General features: G+C 31.2%; 1 protein-coding gene across 4 annotated transcripts in view; it reads right to left on the minus strand.

The window, feature by feature from the left end:
• Window positions 1–5,039: 5,039 nt before the first annotated feature.
• Window positions 5,040–20,692, minus strand: part of LOC132730385 (uncharacterized) — a 77,491-nt gene continuing 61,838 nt past the window's right edge. For 2 of the 4 annotated variants that reach the window (XM_060716294.1, XM_060716297.1), the window contains exons 2-6: window positions 10,534–11,106; window positions 8,899–9,018; window positions 6,849–6,911; window positions 6,050–6,112; window positions 5,040–5,310 (exon numbers count right to left, since the gene is read on the minus strand). In XM_060716294.1, coding sequence (XP_060572277.1) covers window positions 5,189–5,310; window positions 6,050–6,112; window positions 6,849–6,911; window positions 8,899–9,018; window positions 10,534–11,106 — 941 coding nt within the window. In that variant the 3' untranslated portion in view covers window positions 5,040–5,188. Of the gene's footprint in view, window positions 5,311–6,049; window positions 6,113–6,848; window positions 6,912–8,898; window positions 9,019–10,533; window positions 11,107–19,167; window positions 19,948–20,692 lie in introns of those variants that run through there. The other 2 variants (XM_060716295.1, XM_060716296.1) reach the window with 2 other exon arrangements.

The following is a 20,692-nucleotide window of genomic DNA, read 5'->3' on the forward strand; positions in this document are numbered from 1 at the left end:
AACAAGGAATGTAATTTACACATACAATCTACGAATATTATCATAAATAGGTCAGAATGTGCATAAATAGTGCTTACCGAGTTAGTCATGCAGTAGAAATATGATGATGAATACTGCAGCACACATAACATATAACTTATGAATTGAATCTTGAATATTTTTACATTTCTTAAAATCTTAGTACATTTTTCTCAAGTTTAATTTTCTTGAAATATTTGGCTGATCTGGAGACAAACAGCTTTAATTGTGTTATGTAAAAAAAGCACAACCTTTTTTAAAAATCTTTTAAATAAATATAAATACTCCAATATCGTAACGTATTTTTGATTTGAATAAAAGTTGATGTGTGCAAAAAAAGCATGACAATGATTCAATGCACATTACTTTTTGGCACAACGCTGAATAAAAACCCTCATAGACTTAACAATAAACACCATTGGCTTCAGAAACTGGATTTTGACAATTTCATGAAAATAAACTTTTGTAACATTATTTGGACTGAACGTAGAATTAACTAAAACCACTTTTTGCCTTTGTACAATATCATCGAAAAAATTTCTATATCACAGTTTTAAGAATATGTGTTAAAGGAATCGTTAACAAGATTAAGTAAATAAGTAGAAAGATTACAATGCATAATACGAACGCACACTGGTACAATATGTTATGATGTTAAAATCATTATAAATGTTTTCAAAATACATCAATTAATGATAATACTAATTCTAGGCCAATGTCTTAAAACGTAAATTATTAAAGATTTAAAATGCGTACTTTTTGATGTTTTTGGTGTTGTTGCATTATTATTGTTTAGCTAAAATACCGCGATTTCCATGTTCCTTTTTTTGTTACAAATATCAAATTTGATTGATACTATTTTAGTAAGTTTGCTTTTTGAAATATTAAATTATGTCCAACTCCACTATAATCGTTTATTGAAATACAGGAATACCAACTTTTATTATTTGCCAAATGCTGAAATTAAAAACAAAACCAAAACAAAACAACAACAAGTACAGCAGCAGCAGCAGCAGCAGCAGCAGCAGCAGCAGCAGCACAATAACTGTAAAGTTACTGTATAAAAACTAAGTACATATTTTGTTCACATTTGAAATAATCTGATTACAAATATATCTGTTCTTATACATAGAATATATCTTGATTAAAGTGGAAAAATGGGAATGACTGACATTAAAGAACAAAATGATTTAAAAATATTTAGAATTTTCGTTATGCCTAATATGTTTCTCTAAAAAAACAACATTTTTATTACTGCTCTGTATGCAACAATTATATTTTAGGTTTGTTAAAATGAGATTATGGACCATCCAGTGGTATATTATGAACATATGGTAAGAGTTTGCGATAATTTTTTTTCAATTTAATAATTTTCTTCGTAACTCACGTGGCCTAAGGAAAATTCTATAAATACACCATTAACATTAAATATTCATCGGAATTTACCTGATACATTCAATCATATATATATAAGAGTGGGTCGGTAAGATTCATATTATGTCTTAATCATTTTCAAATAAAAACCTTTGGTCAATCACCATTTTAACAGTTTATATTTTGATTTTGTAGTCAATTCAGCTTAACCTGACCATTGAAAACTGAGCATGATGTCACTTTAAGTTAAAACTCTAAAGCTTTCTGACCACAAATATGAAAAAACAAAAATCCTCTTGCACATTCAAATATGGTTAAATGACGATTATTCAGTTATAATTGAAATACTATTGTAAGAGACAGGTGGTTATTCAACTAGCTACAGATCCCATTACGGAGGTATTCAAATAAACTTGAAAACTTATCAAAAATAACTTGGATATTTTGATTGCAGTAGTAAATGGCTGATAAAACAACATTTCAAAAGTTAAAAAAAAATAGTGAAAAAATAACACTTCCGATACAAACGTATAAAAAATCAATCAGGGCTGAGAATCAGAACTGCATCGTATACAAACGCCGCACTAAAAAGGGCATAATTTTTGTTTATTACTCTTTTTGTTGGGAATGACTGAAAATCCGATAGATCTATATGTATTAAAACGCTCCTCAATTTACTGCTTCATTTGGTTTATTTTGCTAACACAACTATTTTGTAAAACAAAATTTATAGCGAACTTGCCAGAATTTTTAAGAAGTTCTGTAGATACGACGCAGTTCATATTGATAGCCTTCACATCAATTATATACTCGTTTTAGAGTTTACCATTTACTCAATATCATTTAAAAGAGCTATTTATTTGCCAAGAAAATAACGATATGATACGAAATAAAACAACGCAATTGAAAATAAATATGATACGTATGAATGTATTGCAAATGTTTCAGAGACAATTGCCTACATTGAAAATAAAATCTTTAAAAAAATCTTGCAAATCTTCACTTTGCTTGATATTACAGTAATGATAATCACTTGCCAACAAGAAACAATAAAAGGTCGCAACAATTTCATTGTTCCAACTATAAGAATAATAACAGCACAGTTCTCAAGATATACCTTATATGGTAAGAATGACTGTTTCATATATATTATTGTATATTGTCATGTCACATCGGTAACTATTTTGTCGTTAATAATTTGCATGTAAATGTATTGTAAACAAAATAACACATTGTTTTTATCAAAGTAGTGCGTTTCGTGAAAATAAATAAGAAATACCAGCGTTAAAACTTGGACGTTATTTTAACTGCAAAATCTTTATTTTTCACTGCAGTGAAAGATATGTTTTGTATTGTCCTGACTATTTACTATTTTCTAAATTTTATAAAAGTCACTTCTTGAACATTCTGTGAACGGATTATTCTTAAATTGGTTTGACACTGATACTCTCTTTACATATAGTGATAATAACAATTAACTGTTTGCCAATAGGAAGTAGATTTTCATGCATCCATAATTAAAGCGGAATGCCAGATTGAGGCTAATTTTCATGAAAATCATGAAAAAATTATGAAATGGTACAATATTATAAAGTGAACAAAGAATGTTATTAACACGTTGCAAACGGAACTTTCAATCCATATAAATTACCAAAAAGAGGTCAAATATGCCAAAAGCCCTTACTGCGTTAGTCACGCAATAGATATACATGTATAAGGATATATATACAGGTATATATATTGTATACTGCAAATTAAGTCTTTAGTCGCACATAATATGTAAATTAATAATTGAATCTTGAATCTCTTTACTTTTCTTTAAACTCAAGTAAATTTTTCTCAAGTTTGATTTTCTTGAACTAATTTGGCTCTTCTGAAGGCATGCAGCTTTAACAGGAAGAATTAATGAAACAGAATGAGATCATGTTATTTAATCACTAACAAAAACGATCAGTGATTACATCTGTCGCCTCATGATAGCCATAACTTGGCCAAAACTTGGCCAAAAATCATTCAACCTAAAAAACTGTGTAAAATGCACAAGAATTTGAGCTATCGATCAATCCTGTAAAGTTTCATTGAAATTGCATAAGTGGTAAAACTCTGACAAAAATCATGTTACCGTAAAATTTTGATGAGATGCACAGGTAGACATGGTATTAATCACTTCCGTAAAGTTTTAAAGAAATTGCACAAGTAGTTTCTGAGGAGTAGTCCAGACCAACTCCTTACAGAAAAAGACCTTTTTTCAAGGGCAATCCAAAAAAATAAACCGTGTAATATGCGCAAATACTTGACCTACCAGTCAATCCTGTAAAGTTTCATTGAAATTGCATCAGTGGTATAAGAGGAGTAGTCCGGACAAACTTAAAAAAATAAAATAATTAAAGTTTTGATGAAATTGCATCAGTTTTGTTTGAGAAGTAGTCCGGACAAGCTTTTGTGTATCTGGCAATGTTATTTCTTCAAGGGCCATAACTCGGCCACAAATCATTCAACCAGAAAACCCGTGAATATTCGCAAGGACTTGAGCTACAGATCAATCCTCTAAAGTTTCATTGAAATTGCATGAGTGTTATAAGATGAGTACTCTTAAAAAATAGTATAGGGCCATTACTCTGACAAAAATCGTTAAACTGGAAAATTCTGACGATGTGCACAACTAGACTTGGTACTGACAATTCCAGTAAAGTTTGGATAAAATTGCACCGGCACTTTATGAGGAGCAGTCAGGACAAGTTTTGTTAGGGACGGACAGATGGACAGACTGACAGACGGCGGAGAAGTGATCCCTACATGTGGCCACTTCTCCGTAGAGGTGATACAACAAAGACATTTTACACGAAATAGTTATAATGTTCTGGAAAGGATTTGCATATATTAGATAAAAGTATTAAAGCAGCACGCCTCACGATTCTTGCTTATTTTCATGAATTTAAAATTAAAATATTGTAAAGTAACAAAAGGGAGCAATTTACACATTACAAACAGCACTCACAACCCACGTAAGTAACCAAACTGAGGTCAAAATAGCCTTTACTCCGTTAGTTACGCAGTAGAAATATGGTTATAAATACTGAAAAATTATATAAATCATACATAACATGTAAATTATTACTAAAATCTTAAATATGTTTACTTTTCCTGAAATCTGAGTGCATTATTCTCAGGTTTGATTTAATTTAGGAAATATTTGGCTCAACTGGAGGCATGCAGCTTTAAAATTACAAAGCTTGATATCTCATGAAAAATTAAACACTTCATAAAAGTACCTTGATAAATACTTGATTAGGCGTTTTTAGAACATATCCATTTGTTCAACAAGAGTGTACGCACATGTGTGTATTTATATAATGTTTATCAATTATTCATGAACAAACCACTCGGAAGATTACAAAAATTACGATTGTGAACATGTGCAAAAATTGTTTCAAATATTGTTTTTCAAACGATGAAATATACATAATATTGACAACCTTAATATTGTTTGAACTAAATGCTTGTAAACACGCAAAAGATTGATGATATGTTGTAAAATCATAAACAGTAAACAAAGAACTATATACAACAAAAATAACTGAATTTAAATCGGTGTGACCGCTCTCAATTATTAAACTTGCGACTTAGTGTTAAAAAAATGATATACAATTAACATGTTCTTCTAATCATTTGAGCTTTTTTACCATCATTTCTTGTTGTATTTAAAGCCACACCGACACTGTACATAGCATCATAATTCATTATGTATACTTAACTGGTTATCGAATACTTCGCTCGAAAAATGAATACTACTGTGTCACATACTGTAATATAACCAAACTACCAACCACAATAGCAAATAGGTCATGATACTGCAAGAAAGCATCCTTGAACTACCGTTACCCTTAAGCTTGCCATCGTCCTTTGTTTTGCGAAAATCTGAAGAAATAACAAAGGATAATTAGAAATAATAGTTTTTAGGAAATTTTCTCTTCTTTAATAATTATATAAAAACATATTTGATATATTTCATGCTTATATACATTTCTGTTATGTATGCTAGTTATAAATATTTGTATAGTTATCAATGACATTGGTTTTGCACTCGTCCTTTGCTTGGCGAAGCAATTACGAAAGAGAACACGATATACAATCAAGGCTATATTTTTGTTTTTCCTTCTATTTTACATAAAGGAGACCACTTACATCGAGCAAATATTTTTTTTCTGTAACATAGTCAAAGTCAAATGTACGTAAGGTACAACATTGTCAAAAAACGAAACATTTATTTGTCAAAAACGAAACGCAAGATAGACAACCAAGATGAAAGTAAATAATAAAGTTTAAAGGTGTATAACTCTCGCGATATATTTACTTTTGTTTGAAAATGTAATGGAACTCAGAAATGAGAACGGTGACCCAAAAATGTGTTTCGATTAAAATGTTTTTTATAATCATATTCTAACAACATGTCAAGTTCAAAGAATTTCTATTGAACAGTTTTAACTTTGCCTATATGTCTTTATGAAAACTCTCGAAAACTTCCTTAACTTCAGATCTCCAATTCCGCCATTTAAAATGTTTCGAAATTGGATACTATGTACAATGTCAACTTCAAAACTGCTGACAATATAATATATAACAAATACTACCAACAACAATAGCAAATAGAACTTACTATTGGAAGGCGTCATCACTGAACTTCCGTTATCCTTGCTTTCGTCCTTTGTTTCGCGAAAATCTAAAGAAATAACAAAGGATTATATGAAATAATAGTTTTTAGGAGTTTTTCTCTTCTTTAATAATCTTACAAAAAATTATTTGATAGATTTCATGCTAAATACATTTCTGTTATGTACGTTAGTTATAAATATTTGTAAAGTTAAAAATGACATATTGGACTTCCGGTACTATTGCTCTCGTCCTTTGCTTGGCGAATATCTGAAGCAATTACGAGAGAAAACAAAATATACTGTTTTTTTTCGTTTTTCTATTTTATATAAAGGAGACCACTTATAATAAGCAAATATTTATTTCTGTAATATAGTCAAAGTCAAATATACGTAAGGTACAAAATTGTCAAAAACGAAACTTAAAATTGTCAAAAAACGAGACACAAGATAGACAATCAAGATGAAAGTAAATAATAAAGTTGAAAGCCTGAGAAACATAGCGATATATTTACTTTTGTTTGAAAATGAAATGAAACTCAGAAATGAGAAAGGTGACCTCGAAATGTGTTTCTATTATCATATTCGTACAACATGCTAAGTTTAAAGAATTTCTATTGAACCGTTTTAATTTTGCCAATGTCTATATGAAAACTCCCGAAAACGTCATCAAATGGCAAACACAGACTTCAGATCTCCTATTCCGCCGCTTAAAATATTTCGATATTGGATACTACAATGTCAACTTCCAAACTGCTTACATTTTAATTACAAATACTACCAACAACAATAGCAAATAGACCTTACGTTTGTAAGAAGTCACCATTGAACTTCCGTTGCACTTGAGTTCGTCCTTTGTTTCGCGAAAATCTGAGGAAATAACAAAGGATAAAAAGAAACAATAGATTTTTTATAGGGGGTTCTCTTCTTTTATATACAAAATATGTTGGTTTTGTCATGACGCGGCTCATTTCTAAAGCAGGTAACTTAAGGCAAAACAACTTTCCTGCATATGTATGCTACTACGTATCATATGCCATGAAGTTAGGTTATCATTTTTGAAATTTTACCAAGCTGATTTTAAAAATGTTATTTTGTCCTTTTTACATTTGTGTGGTAAACTATGAACGTCAAGGTCACGATGAAGGTCAAAGGTAAAAATACTTTACTTCGATTATTTTTGTATACTTCTTTGCATATTTCATAAACGACAGTTAAATAATATGCCATTACATGCAAATCTAGAAAAAGCTCTAATACAGATACAAACAATTGTTTTACAAGTTATGCAGTAAAATACCGTGCCATTACATACTCGCTAATTCAGGAATGAACATAGGTCACAAAATGTGATTATATTGTCAACTTAGATACTGTGATATGTTTCAACTAAATGATAACTCAAACATATCTTATTAATTAAAGTATGCGAAGTAAACATTAAGTATCTCATAAACGTACCATTTCATAATTGTGAAGAATAATATTTCGATTTTCTACGATTTCATATCCTTTGTTTTCTTAGCAATTCTTTGGAAATAACTTTGGCTTTATTGGCTTGTTAACAAAGAACTAACTTTTTGTCATTTCAGCTGAGATGGTCATTTAAAATGGACAAAGACATGATTTGGTAGTTAATTCAGATGGGATCATTCTATGAGACAAGGTCTGACAACGACATAGGTATTGATTTTTTTTTTTCAAATTCATAAATGGAATGCATTTCACAAGAGGTTGTGATTGTGTAGTTCAAGTTTGCTTAGTATACACTTTTATGACTTTTATGAATTTCTTGTTTAAAACCACTTTATGAAGGTTCAAATGAGATGTTTTTTTTATATAACAATACATGTACATGTCATTTTGCTTCATCATCTCCCTTGTTTGACTTAGGATACTTTCCTTTTTTTCTCAAAAACCATCACAGATATTTACTTCTACTATCAAGGACAGGTAATTCTTATAAGGAAAATCAGAATTATGTCCCCTTTCTATAAAGCTTGAACCATACTATCCAACATTGAGAAATGTGAAGATTGCTGTCCGCGGAAAGGGCTTGTTTGCGTTAATGGCTGGGTGGTTAAGGTCAGTGACACAAAACCACTTGCCCCCTTGCCGCTATTGGTTCGAAACCTGCTTGGCACTTTGGATCATTTCCTGTAAAGAAGTTCTCCACCAGGTTTTACGGAACGTCGTTATTAATACCAGAGTGTCCGTTCGTGCCTAAAACAATAAACATTCGAGGTCTTCCACCATTTAAGCTTGAAGTTCGCATTTTTTTTCAGTTATCAAGACCTTTGAAACCGAAAGTAAAGTAACATATTAAATAATCACATATTTTTACAGTTACTTCTCCTAAGAGGATCTTTTAAACATGAAATTGTGATATAAAATACCATCTGTGATTTTGGTTGATCAGGAATATTTCACAATGGTGTAGCTCTATAATTCAGTTTAAACACATAAACAAGTAATGAAATTTTATATTCAATGACACACACTTTTAACAAAATATTTCATAAACCTTTTGTTTCAACTCAATACTAGCATTGGTAAATAATATATAAATTCAGTCGCATGCAAAGAAAAACTTAAGCAAGTGTTGCTTTGTTACTAGGATGAAACGTTATCTTTTGAATAGTCAAACTAAAGTCAATTATGTAAGTTAATTATTGTAAAGCTGGATGATTATGGACATTTTTGTATTTTTACTTTTTTAATGCTCCCATTGTTTTCTTATTCGAAGCTATTGAACTTTATGTAATCTTATATCCTTCGAGTCCCTTTATAAATTCAGACACTTTTTTATATGCTACAGGTAATTTAAAGTTGTGAATTAAAACATAATGAAACTTACATGGACAAGAGTCCCTACAAAATTGCGGATCTTCTGACGGCTCCTTAGAGCAGATGTAAGTACAATTTTTACACATATGTCTGTTCCAGAACATGTCGTTGTTGCACTTTAGGTTTGAGTCTGTTAGATATAAGAATAGGTAGTTATACAGTCTGTTAGATATAAGAACAGGTAGTTATATACATGTAGTCTGTTAGATATAAGAATAGGTAGTTATATAGTCTGTTAGATATAAGAATAGGTAGTTATATTATCGAATTAGAGGAAACTGTATGAAAAGGAAGCACGAATTCGTTGACGTACTATGAATGTTAGAAGTATATAATTGTTATATATCATGACAAACAAGAGGTCATAATTTCCCTGATATCGCTCACCTGATTATAAAGGCTCTTGATGACAAGGGAAGCGTAAAATTGTGCACTATGAATGAAAAGCAAATATGATGCCTTAATCTTAACATGATATCACAAAGTTAATATCTGTATCTGAATTAATGCAATGTAAACAAGGTTTATACATATTTTGGCTGTGTGATCCAGTTTTCTACAAAATGGATGAAACATATTTGAATGGGAGCTGGAAATCATTTAATCAACTGTTCTGACATATTTAAAGGACATTTGAGGTGAAAAGGTCTGGAGGAGTTGTTATTTTACCAGACAGATGAAATCACAAAGTCCAGAGTTTTTCTGTGTGAACTAGTTTTTAATCTCAGGTGACTCATATTGGAGCTTGAACTAGAAATAATAAAAACAACCTTTCTGACAAATTTCTTATATATTTGTGTTGACAATATATATTTAGAATGTTAACAAGGTTTGTCCATAATTTGGACTCTGTGACCTAAATTTTGACCCCAGATGACCCATATTCCAAGTTGAGGTAGAAATCTTAGAAACAACCTTTCAGGATATGTAGACTGAAAATGTTAACACGTTTTTTTTTCAGGTTCGGCTGTGTTAACTAGTTTTTGACACCAGATCACCCATATTTAATTGAGCTAGAAATCATCAAAACAACTTTTCTTTGAGTTGAAAATACTACTTCTTAAGTGTAAACAAGGTTTTCCAAATTTGGATTCTGTGGCTTGTTTTTGACCTCAGACTTCCAAAATTGAGCCAGAAATTATCAGAACATTTCTTTTGCAAATTTAGGACGAAAAATTGACCTCTTCAGAGTTAACAAGATTTTCCATATTTAGGCAGCGTGACCTACCTTTTGACACCGGATAACCCATATTCGAGTATAGACAAATACAAGAATACTTGGCCTGAAAAATTAGCCTGTAGAGTGTCAGCAAGACTTTTCTAATTTTTTTGTCGGTCATATGACCTAGTTTTTCATCCGAGATGACGCATATTCAAACTTGTCCCAGTAATTATGTGTAATTTCTTAAATACTGTGACAATTTATATGTATCGACTTAAGTGTTCACGAGGACGGCAGGCGACGGGCAACGGACATTAAACTAAATTAGACCTAAAATGTGTGCTAAAAACCAAAGGTTAATAACACCGATACACGGGTCAATTAATAAGTCCATTTTATTTGATATATCGAATTAAAGAAATAAACAAGTATGCAATTTAGATAAGATTACAGCTCTGTAAATAAAGAAAATACATAGATTACCTTGACACGATAAGCGAAGAAACGACAGTATGTCAGCATTTAGATCATCGTTAAAGTTTATGAAGTGGTTTTCATCTGTGGCAAGACAAAACCAAAATGTAGAGGGACTTTTTTTGTTTATTTTGGTAGACTGACTTTTCTCCCCATAATAAACAATAAACGCTTTCATACTCTTAAGTCCTTCTATTAGTTTTTCTTCATCATCCACTTTTGTTTCATTATTTACCACAAGAAACAACTGTATTGGTGCGTTTGTGTTTCTACTTTGATAGACTGATATAGAATCTATCAAACTCGTTGCTGAAATTACACCCGTCGTCCCTTTGGGAAAAAAGTGGATGATTTTGGGCCATTTTAACATGTTTTCTTTATTTTTGACACCTTCTGTCAGAGTTATTATTGACGTATGGTTTAACGTGTCTAATTGAATGTTACTACCATCATGAGTATTGTTCATGATCTCATAAATGTAATATTTTTGCACACGAACAACATCATCATCTACGCTTCTATCCAAGAACAGATACGCGTTGACAGGCCGGCATTTGTGGTGATTAAAATGTCTATGTAATCCTGAAAAAAAATATATTTCATGAGTCATGGCAAGTAAACTACCACACTATTTTGTTTTCTTTCCACGACATGAACTTAAAGAAAAATGTTTTCTTCCGCGTGAGTTTATTACGATGAGAGTCTTGACTACATCATACCTATAATATAGAAGCAGGCTAGAACGTAATTTCCATTTAGAGAGTGCATAAATCAAAACATTCACAGATAACAATTTTGATGTGTAGCAAATGACTGTTATTAATTCCGCAAGTACAGTTATTTACTTTGCCGATTGATGCACTAATTAAGTAGCGCATGTAGTTCAACTAATCATAAGTAACTCGTTTTGTTATTGTGATATTTGACTAGCTATAGAATGGAATGGTAGAGTGAATCAAGATATTTTTGTTTGTTAACCACATATATACAATAACGATATTAGGCAAGAGTACACGTGAATGGAAAATTAATTTTGGTATCCCATTACATAATTGCCAAATAAAGATAAATCATCTTACGACGGCATTCGTCCCATATATGCATTAAAACCAAATTTTGTAAAAAAAAAATACAAAAACAACAACAACTTGATATCAGTTCATTTGGTTAGATTCAAGCATGTGAATACAATCGATAGTGCAAATTTAAATAAACATTTGTATTAGCAACTAATTATAGATAGAGCTATTAATAGACTTGGGTTTTTGGGAAACCGATGAGGGATTTCCTTGTTAATAAAAATATTGCACAAATTACATTTTTTCTGAACTTAACGTATAGGTTTAGTGTTTAATAATATGTTAATAAAGGTTCCAATCATACAGATAATAGATTAGATGTGTTGTCTTAACAAAAATAAATGTATTGTGAAATAATATTTGTTTCCTAAAATATGACTTAGAAACAAAGAAATTTTCACATGAATATTGTAGCGACAATCAGTTTATAAATAGCAGAAAACGGTTTTTAGTAAAGGCTAAAACAGTGTAAGCAGGGTTATGAATTGTTTTTGAGATTTAGAAAAAAACTGCATGAAAAGTGTGATTTGTTTTTATAGTCCTCCTTAGTAGTGTTTTTCAGTTAATCGCATCGACAAAATTAATGTAAATAAACATTTGCAAGCCAACCTAATTATATATAGATAGAGTTATGAATAGACCTTAGTTTTTGGGAAACCGATGTGTTGACAAACTGCGCAAATTGTTTTATTTTTCATAATTTTAATTATGTTTCCAATCAAATGAATAATTTTTATATGCCTTGGACGAAATTTATGTGTAATTATCGTACAGAATTTTTAAACATGTCACTTTAAACGTTTCAAATATAATGTATTCTAAACATAAAATACATTATTTAAATATAAATAAAGTTAATTAAGTTCTTCCTTTATTGATTACATTTTCTATACAATATACGATTATTATGTTTTTAACCGCCTGAACTAATCTGTTTCATTATTTTAGTATACACTTGTCCTCGATAAGAAAATGATTTTCTTCAATAAACAAAACTTTATAAGTTAAAAGACAAATAATAAGATTCATATCATTGTAAAATTATACAAACCTCTGACAAAATATGGAAGGAAATATGACACAAAGACACTAAAAAAGAAACGATTCACACAGACTCTCATCATAATAATTAGTCTTCTATTTAGCTGATATTGTTAATCATAAACATATATCATCCATATTTCTTTAATCCTTTTTTATTTATATTATAAACACAAGAAAGCAGCTCATGAAATATTCACTTTTATCAATATCCTCAAATCTGATGTGTGTTGCGCAATTCTCACCTATCGTCAAATAAACACAATTTTGAATGCCTGTTAGGATTTTATTACCATATATGGTAAAGTCCTGCTAATGTACTACGGTGTACCATATATGGTAAAGTACTGCTAATGGATTTCTTAAAATACAGTTTCTTTGTCGCTTCTATACATGTATGGTATTTCGGTCTAAACTAAATATGAAATGGCATTTTTTTTATACGAGTTGCTATCTAAAATTCATCGGGTAAAATTAAACCTAAATTAAATTATAGATATAAAAGTAAACAATAAGTTATTGATATAAGTCTTATTATTATTGTAGAAATCGAAAGTACAAAATGTTTAACCCTTGACATTAATTAATTCGGAGTTGGTTATAATTATACATTTCTTTTTTATTGAATATGAGTTTCAGACATATTTCAAAGTAAACCAACTTAGACTTTATATTCCTTTTGAATGTTAATATTATTTTAAATTAAATTACATGTTATACATTATCAAAGATTGCACTCTCAGTTTTTGTTTACATCTAAAACCGGTTATTATGAATAAACTTGACAGATTAATGAATAGTTGTGATAAAAAATTCTACTAAAACTATCTTTTTTTGTAAAATTATTATGTTAGAATTAAGATAATTAATACTTCTCATTCTCCGTTCCCATTTGTAACAATGTAAAATACATGTAGTAATGAATTTAGTAGTTGAAATGAACAGTATGATCTCCTATTTTTGTTTATTTAGCTAGTCATAATTGTATTCTTTTATTGCGATATTAGTTTGATTTTGACTGTTATTTTTCTGTTCGTTTGTTGCATATTATTTATATGCCAAGGCATGTATGGGAAGTAGAAAGTAGCAGTAGCAGCAGTAGGAAACGTGAAGTAAGCAGTAGCAGTAGCCCAGCAGTAGCAGAAGAAAACTTATAAAACATGAAATATGATAAACAAGATCAACAAGGAAAGGCGGCGTTCAATGAAGTTGGCAGCGGCAGTACCTCAGCAGTAGCAGTAGCAAAATTATAAAACGTGAAGTTGGCAGTAGCAGTAGCTCAGCAGTAGCAGTAGCAAAATTATCAAACGTGAAGTTGGCAGTAGCAGTAGCGCAGCTGTAGCAGTAGCAAAATTATAAAACGTGAAGTTGGCAGTAGCAGTAGCACAGCAGTAGCAGTAGCAAAATTATAAAAACGTGAAGTTTGCAGTAGCAGTGGCACAGCAGTAGAAGTTGCAAAATTATTAAACATTTTTTACTTCTAGGGACCTTAAAAAGTCCATTTCATTAACCTGCGACTTATTGTTGGACACTCGCAGACTTTCAGGATTTTTTAATAACAATAGAGATGATGACATTTGGGACTTCTAGAGACCCGCCAGAGTCCCTTTTCCTTGTCTGCGACTGATTCTGGGACACTCGTAGACTTTCAGGAATTGGTCGTGCCAATAGAGTTTATGATATTTTTGACTTCTAGGGACACGCTAGAGTCCACTTCTTTGGTCTTCGACTGATTCCGGGACAATCACAGACTTTCATGAATTTTTGAAGCCAATGGAGATAATGACATTTTTGACTTCTAGGGACCCGCAAGGGTCCATTTCTTTGTCTGCGAAAAAATCTTTGAGATTCGCAGACTTTCAGGGTTTTTTGGTGCCATTGTAGATTATGACAGTTTTTTATTTTAAGGACCCCCGAGTCAATTTTCATTCCAACAGAGCATTTTTACTCTAAAATGTCATTATTTTCATTGGCATAAAAAATTTCTGAAAGTCTGAGAGTGTCCAAAAGTAAGTCGCAGACCAAAGTAATAGACTCTGGGTGGTCCTTAGAAGTAAAAAATGTCATTATATGCCATGACATCAAAATTCCTGAAAGTCTGAGAGTGTCCAAAAGTAAGTCGCAGACCAAAGAAATGGACTCAGGAGGGTCCCTAGAAGTCAGAAATGTCATTATCTGCATTTACACCAAAATTCCTGAAAGTCTGCGAGTGACTCAGAATCAGTCGCAGATCAACGAAATGTACTCAGGAGGGTCCCGTAGATTGAAGTAAAAAATGTCATTATCTGCATTGGCACTAAATATTTCTTTCAGTGTACGAGTGCCCAATAATCAGTTGCAGACAAACGGAATGGACTTCTGAGGGTTAAAAGAACCGAAAATAGGTTATTAATCCATTTGTACCAAAAATCCTGGAGGTCTACGAGGATATCCGTCACAGTCGCAGCCGTAGAGCAATGAAATACATCTCACAATAAAACAACATTTTCAGAGGCATTTGGATTATAAGAGGATGCATAGAAGAATATTTTTCTCTGTATTTAGGAATGCCCTGCCTACTTTGCTCTGCCAGCTTAACATTTCAGCAGAACAGTTTTATACTTTATTTAAGAATGCCCTGCTAGTTTGCCTATAATTTTGCTTCTGCTACTGCTGTGCCACTGCCACTGCCAACTTCACGTTTTATAATTTTGCTATTGCTACTGCTGTGTCAATGCTACTGCCAACTTCACGTTTTATAATTTTGCTACTGCTACTGCTGAGCTACTGCTGCTGCCAATTTCACGTTTTATAATTTTGCTACTGCTACTGCTGAGCTAATGCTACTGCTACTGCTCACTGCTACTGCTAACTTCCTACCGGTTTTGTATAATAAAAACTGAAACTGAAACTAAGGCAAAATCCATTACATCCCAACATCGCCTGCTTCTCTTTTTGTGAACTCTTCATAAAATAAGTTGATGACATAAAGATATTGAAATATTGATCGGGACTACTTTTAGAGTGACGACATTTGTTGTCACAATGTTTGAATAAGTATAAACTAGCTCTTAAATGAAATAAAACAACGTACTGATTTTGGACAGTTAAAAGAGTAAGGGATCATTTAATGGTATAATGTTTTTTAGAAATTACACTCTAAATGCACAAAATACAAATTTTTGTTAACACAATAAGTTCTTGTTTAGCATTCTTTTTATAAATCTACATGTATTTATGATAATTTACAATTAAATGCTCAAACTTTAGTAATTTGGACCGGAAGGCTTAAAACCGATGAGGGATTTCCTTGTTAATTAAAATATTGCACAAATTACATTTTTCTGAACTTTACTAAAGGTTCCAATCAAACAGATAATAGATTAGATGAGATGTCCGAAACTTTCCGCATTATTTATTCTAGTTAACAAATACACAATTTTTATAGATACACAGATAATAATGTGTTTTTGAAAGATAGATACTTAAATTATTCGTAGTTTATCTATCTAACAGAAATAAATATCTACTTAGTAGATAAAGATCTGTTATTTATCGTGTTAACACGAAAACTAACTAGTAAGTCAGATAGTTAACGCGATACTGTTGGTAGAAATATGCCACTATATCTTTTAAATCCTTTAGAAAAAAAACAACAACAAGAACAAGAAAATCAGCAGCATGTAAAAAACATCAGAAACATCATTGTATAGGTGTGCTCAATAAAGGATTAAAAATTATAAGTTATTTGTGAGATGATATAGAACATTATTATCGGTATCACAGTATTCATCACCATATAAAGATTGATTAATGTATATTGTCTTGTTCAACTTATCCATTACTCAACGATAATGTACATGTAAGTTAATACATTGCCGAAAACACGCATACTTGTTAAACCACCGTAACGGGGACCTACGAAACGGGGACTTCTGCAGCCTCCATATAGTCACAGCCGTTGAACTTGTTTGCGCTTATACTATACAAACAAACCGGAGATCATTAATGTGAACGAACTGGAATGAACTTGTGTAACAATGAGACGGCAAAATGGGGTATTAAGTATAAGAGCCAGTCGGGGGAACCGCTGTGCATTTCTTCAACAAACTCAACGTTGATTTTAATTTTAAGCAACAGTCAATTTTGATTTAAAGTTTCTCTCCTGCTCATCGGTCAGATGTTTCATTATCGCGGGAGTGTATTCACTGAGCTGCGAAGGGAGCGTAACTTAAAGTGACAAAGCAATATCTCTGCTTGCAGTTTAAAACATAATGTTTGAATTTTAAAAAAAAAGAAAGAAAAAAATCTTAAGGCTTCTGATAATTTTTGATGCAAGTTCGATACGAAGAACCATTATCAAATATCTACTTGTATGTTTACTTTCACGAGGAGACATATCTTGAGTGAATTTCCTACCATAACTTAATGTTGATCCACTAAACCTTACTTGTAACATTATGCCTACCTCACCTTCGGCTCAACGTAAAAAATAGTTCAAAAGCTTGATTTGAAATACAAATAAATATTTATTCAAATGTGATAGAGCCATCGATAAGATGCTGGCGCCGTTGGTAATGTGAAAGAGCCGTCTCAAATATGATTGAGACAACAATTAATAAGTATCGATATTGTGAAATATTGGCGATAAACATTCACACAATTGCATGAGTTGATAAAGACTTACTTACATGAAATGTTTAAATGTGGCCTTGAATTAGTACGAAGTAAATTTCGCCAAAAGCAAAATATACGTATATGCAACAAATCGTGAATCCGTGAAGATAAAACTGTAAACCTTGAAGGTGAAATCGTGAACTCATGAAGTTGAAATCGTGAATTCAAAACGTTAAAATTGTGAAGTTAAAATTTTAAAATTCGTCAATTTCGTATGTTGAAAACATGATTTCACGAAGTTAAAATCGTGAATCCCCAATGATAAAATCAGGAATTCTTGAAGTTGAAAAGCTCCACCTGTCTAAACTCGTATGTGTTTCTCGATTCGCAGCAATTACACAAGCACAATGTTTTACATTCATTATACACTATATTAATTCGGTTGCCTATATGACATTTTTTAAAACGCATAATTTATTGCGGAATGACATTATTTATTTTGCGAGTCGTCTAAATAAAAATGCAAGTACATAAAACATTCATGCACATCAGCTTTACACTTCGATACCTATTTTAAATGTCTTGTTTTGTTGCAAAACATTTTTTATTTACATTTTCTTCAAATGGAAAGATGCAACTGTCTGTAGTTTACCGATATTTAATATCGTGTAACAAGGCTAAATTAAAGTATGCGTAAATAGGTTGTAAATATGTTGTCTCATCTAAAGAAGGACTGTTTTACATTGATCAAAATGCATTGGTGTAAGAGCTGTTACATTGCATTGCGATAAAACATCTGAATTTTTCAATCTATTTGTTTACCATAAGAAACTAGAAAATACAAGTTCGCTGTAAAGAAATTCCCCTTTAATTTCTATTTTCTGCACAGATCTAAACAGACGCATTTGGATACAGCTGACCATCCCTTCGCAGTCATTTTACGCGTGCGTAAAACCTTGCTTGTAACCGATATTTGTAAATACACTAACTTACCAAAGATAATACTGGTAAAAATAATTATTGCTGTGTTCAAAGTGCCATGATTATAAATAATGTAGGATAAATAAACACACAAAAACACGTAAGGAACTTCCACGTCGATTTTCCAATAACCCAAGTCTAATAATAGATTTCTATAATTAGATGCGCATACAAACGTAAATTCACATTGTCGAGTGATCCAACCTGTGCAGTGCCCCTCTCATGATTAACTGATAAAAAAATAATAATATCCTTAAACTTCTCACACAAATGACATTTTTCGTATATTCTTTACTAAATATCAAACAAATAAACACTGCATGCTACTTTCTATTTGCGCCGTGGTAAACGATATTGATTTTCTATTTATAAACTGACTTGCATGATGGTTAATATTGCAACATTAGTTTCTAAGTCAAATTTTGAAAAACAACCTTTTTATCACACGTAATTAAAGTAATCGATAGAACATATGTAAAGATGTATTCCTTTATTTTGTGTGTGTGCCATTACACATTTAAAACTTTCCATGAGCAGCACAGCATAGTAGCAAAATATCACATGTTATTGAACAGAAAAAAATCCCAACATATAACAACAACAACGACAACAACAACCACCCCCCCCCCCAAAAAAAAAAGAAAAAAAAAAAAGAAAACAATTTTCTATAAAGACATTTAAGTTGATAAGTTAAGGCCTCGTGACAAATCATGAAGTTGTCCTATTATTTTTTAAGATATTTACGTTATAAATATATTTTACACTTATAAATATACATGCATTAACACGTAATAAATAAAATATTAAAGAAATAATAACTCCATAATTTCCATAACTTCATTAATTTCTGCAGCGCTTTTAATGCTTGTCGTGCATATCGTCAGTCAAATATTTTTTCCGTTATAAATATATATATACAATGTACACGATGAAAATATATACACACCTGAAAGAAAATGCAGCCGAAAACTTAACACCACACTCAACAATATTAAGTAACGATCCATTGAAAATAATTTTGATTTAGTGAAAATAATATATAGAAATATCCGAATACTAATTCGTTATATCAATTATAACCATTCATGTCGTTGTGCATTGATTGCGCAATCAAATATAGAAACACGTAAATGGGGACGTTTATGGTATACCAATATATCTAGTTCTGGATTCCCAAACATTATATTCCGCTTTGATCACCTGAACTGGCTCAGGGTTGAATGTCCATCGTCTGTCGTCCGTCCACTTTTAGTTCGTTAGAATTCTAGTGGTCACTATTCTAACTCAAGTTCAAACATTGATCACATGGGGTAAACAGCACGGCCAAAATATAGAAACGCTGATAAGGTTCTAGAGGCTACTATTTCGTTCCAAATATCGTGTATATTTTGTTTCGATGATATATTACGCAAGTTCGAATCTTCGTCACCTTGGGCCAAAAACAAAGCCCTATTATGGGAAATCTTTTACACACTCGAGAGGAATTGTTTTGGTCTAAATGTCAAATAGATTATTTACATGACTTCTAGATCATCTTTGAATATCCGTAATCTGGCGCAGAGCCAGAATATGGAAAGTCCCTGTTAACACTAACAATCCAAATATCTAGGAAATTTGCCATGAAGGTTTTTCAAATGATTTATATGTCCAGTTCCAATAAGGGTCATCTGGAGTAAAACAAACTAGGTGACACAACCTATACATGGAATAACCTTGTTTACTTTTGCATTGTTTCACTTGGAGATAAGAATATTATGCTATCAGTTTGGATAATGACTTTTTATCTGCTTTTCATTCATTACTATCAATATTAATTAAGAGCCTTAATAAGCAAGTGAGCGATATAAAGGCCATCATGAACCTCTTTTTTCTTTTATCTTTTGTGGCAAAGTAAAACATTTAGTTGTTATTCTGTAAAACATTTATTGAATGCAGCTATAAAATAGTGACGTCACGAATACCACCACAGGTATGTGATGATTTGGTTTCCCATTTTGTGACATTTTGGATCCTACTTACTGGTTACTCAATATAGATTTTTAACTTTTAGTTTAATTATATAATACAAGGTAAGTTAGTTTATGTAAATCAGTGTTAATCTGTCATTGTAAAATTAAACTTTCGGATAAGAATGAATTGTATAATCTATATGTTAAAGGAGCAAAACTATATTGTGTCTATCAAAGAATAAATGTTAATTTCATTTAACTTAAGTTTTAACTTATTTATTAATTTGTAAAAAAGGAAAAACAGAATGTAGAAAAAATAAATTGTAAATATCTTTATCATAATGTCCTATTCATCACCAGCCTATCGAAATCTTCATCAACACATTGAAAAAAGAACTATAAGTTTGAGTTTTGTCTTAGTTCAAATGAAAGATCATAAAAGCTTTGTACAGGTTGTACCAATAACAGAATAGTGCATTCTCTTAAGACTTTCAAATTTCCCCACAAGGGTTGAAAAGGACA

This window comes from Ruditapes philippinarum, unplaced genomic scaffold (assembly GCF_026571515.1).
Source record: "Ruditapes philippinarum isolate M1 unplaced genomic scaffold, ASM2657151v2 ctg2248_1_1_1_1, whole genome shotgun sequence".
Classification (NCBI taxonomy): Eukaryota; Metazoa; Mollusca; class Bivalvia; order Venerida; family Veneridae; genus Ruditapes; species Ruditapes philippinarum.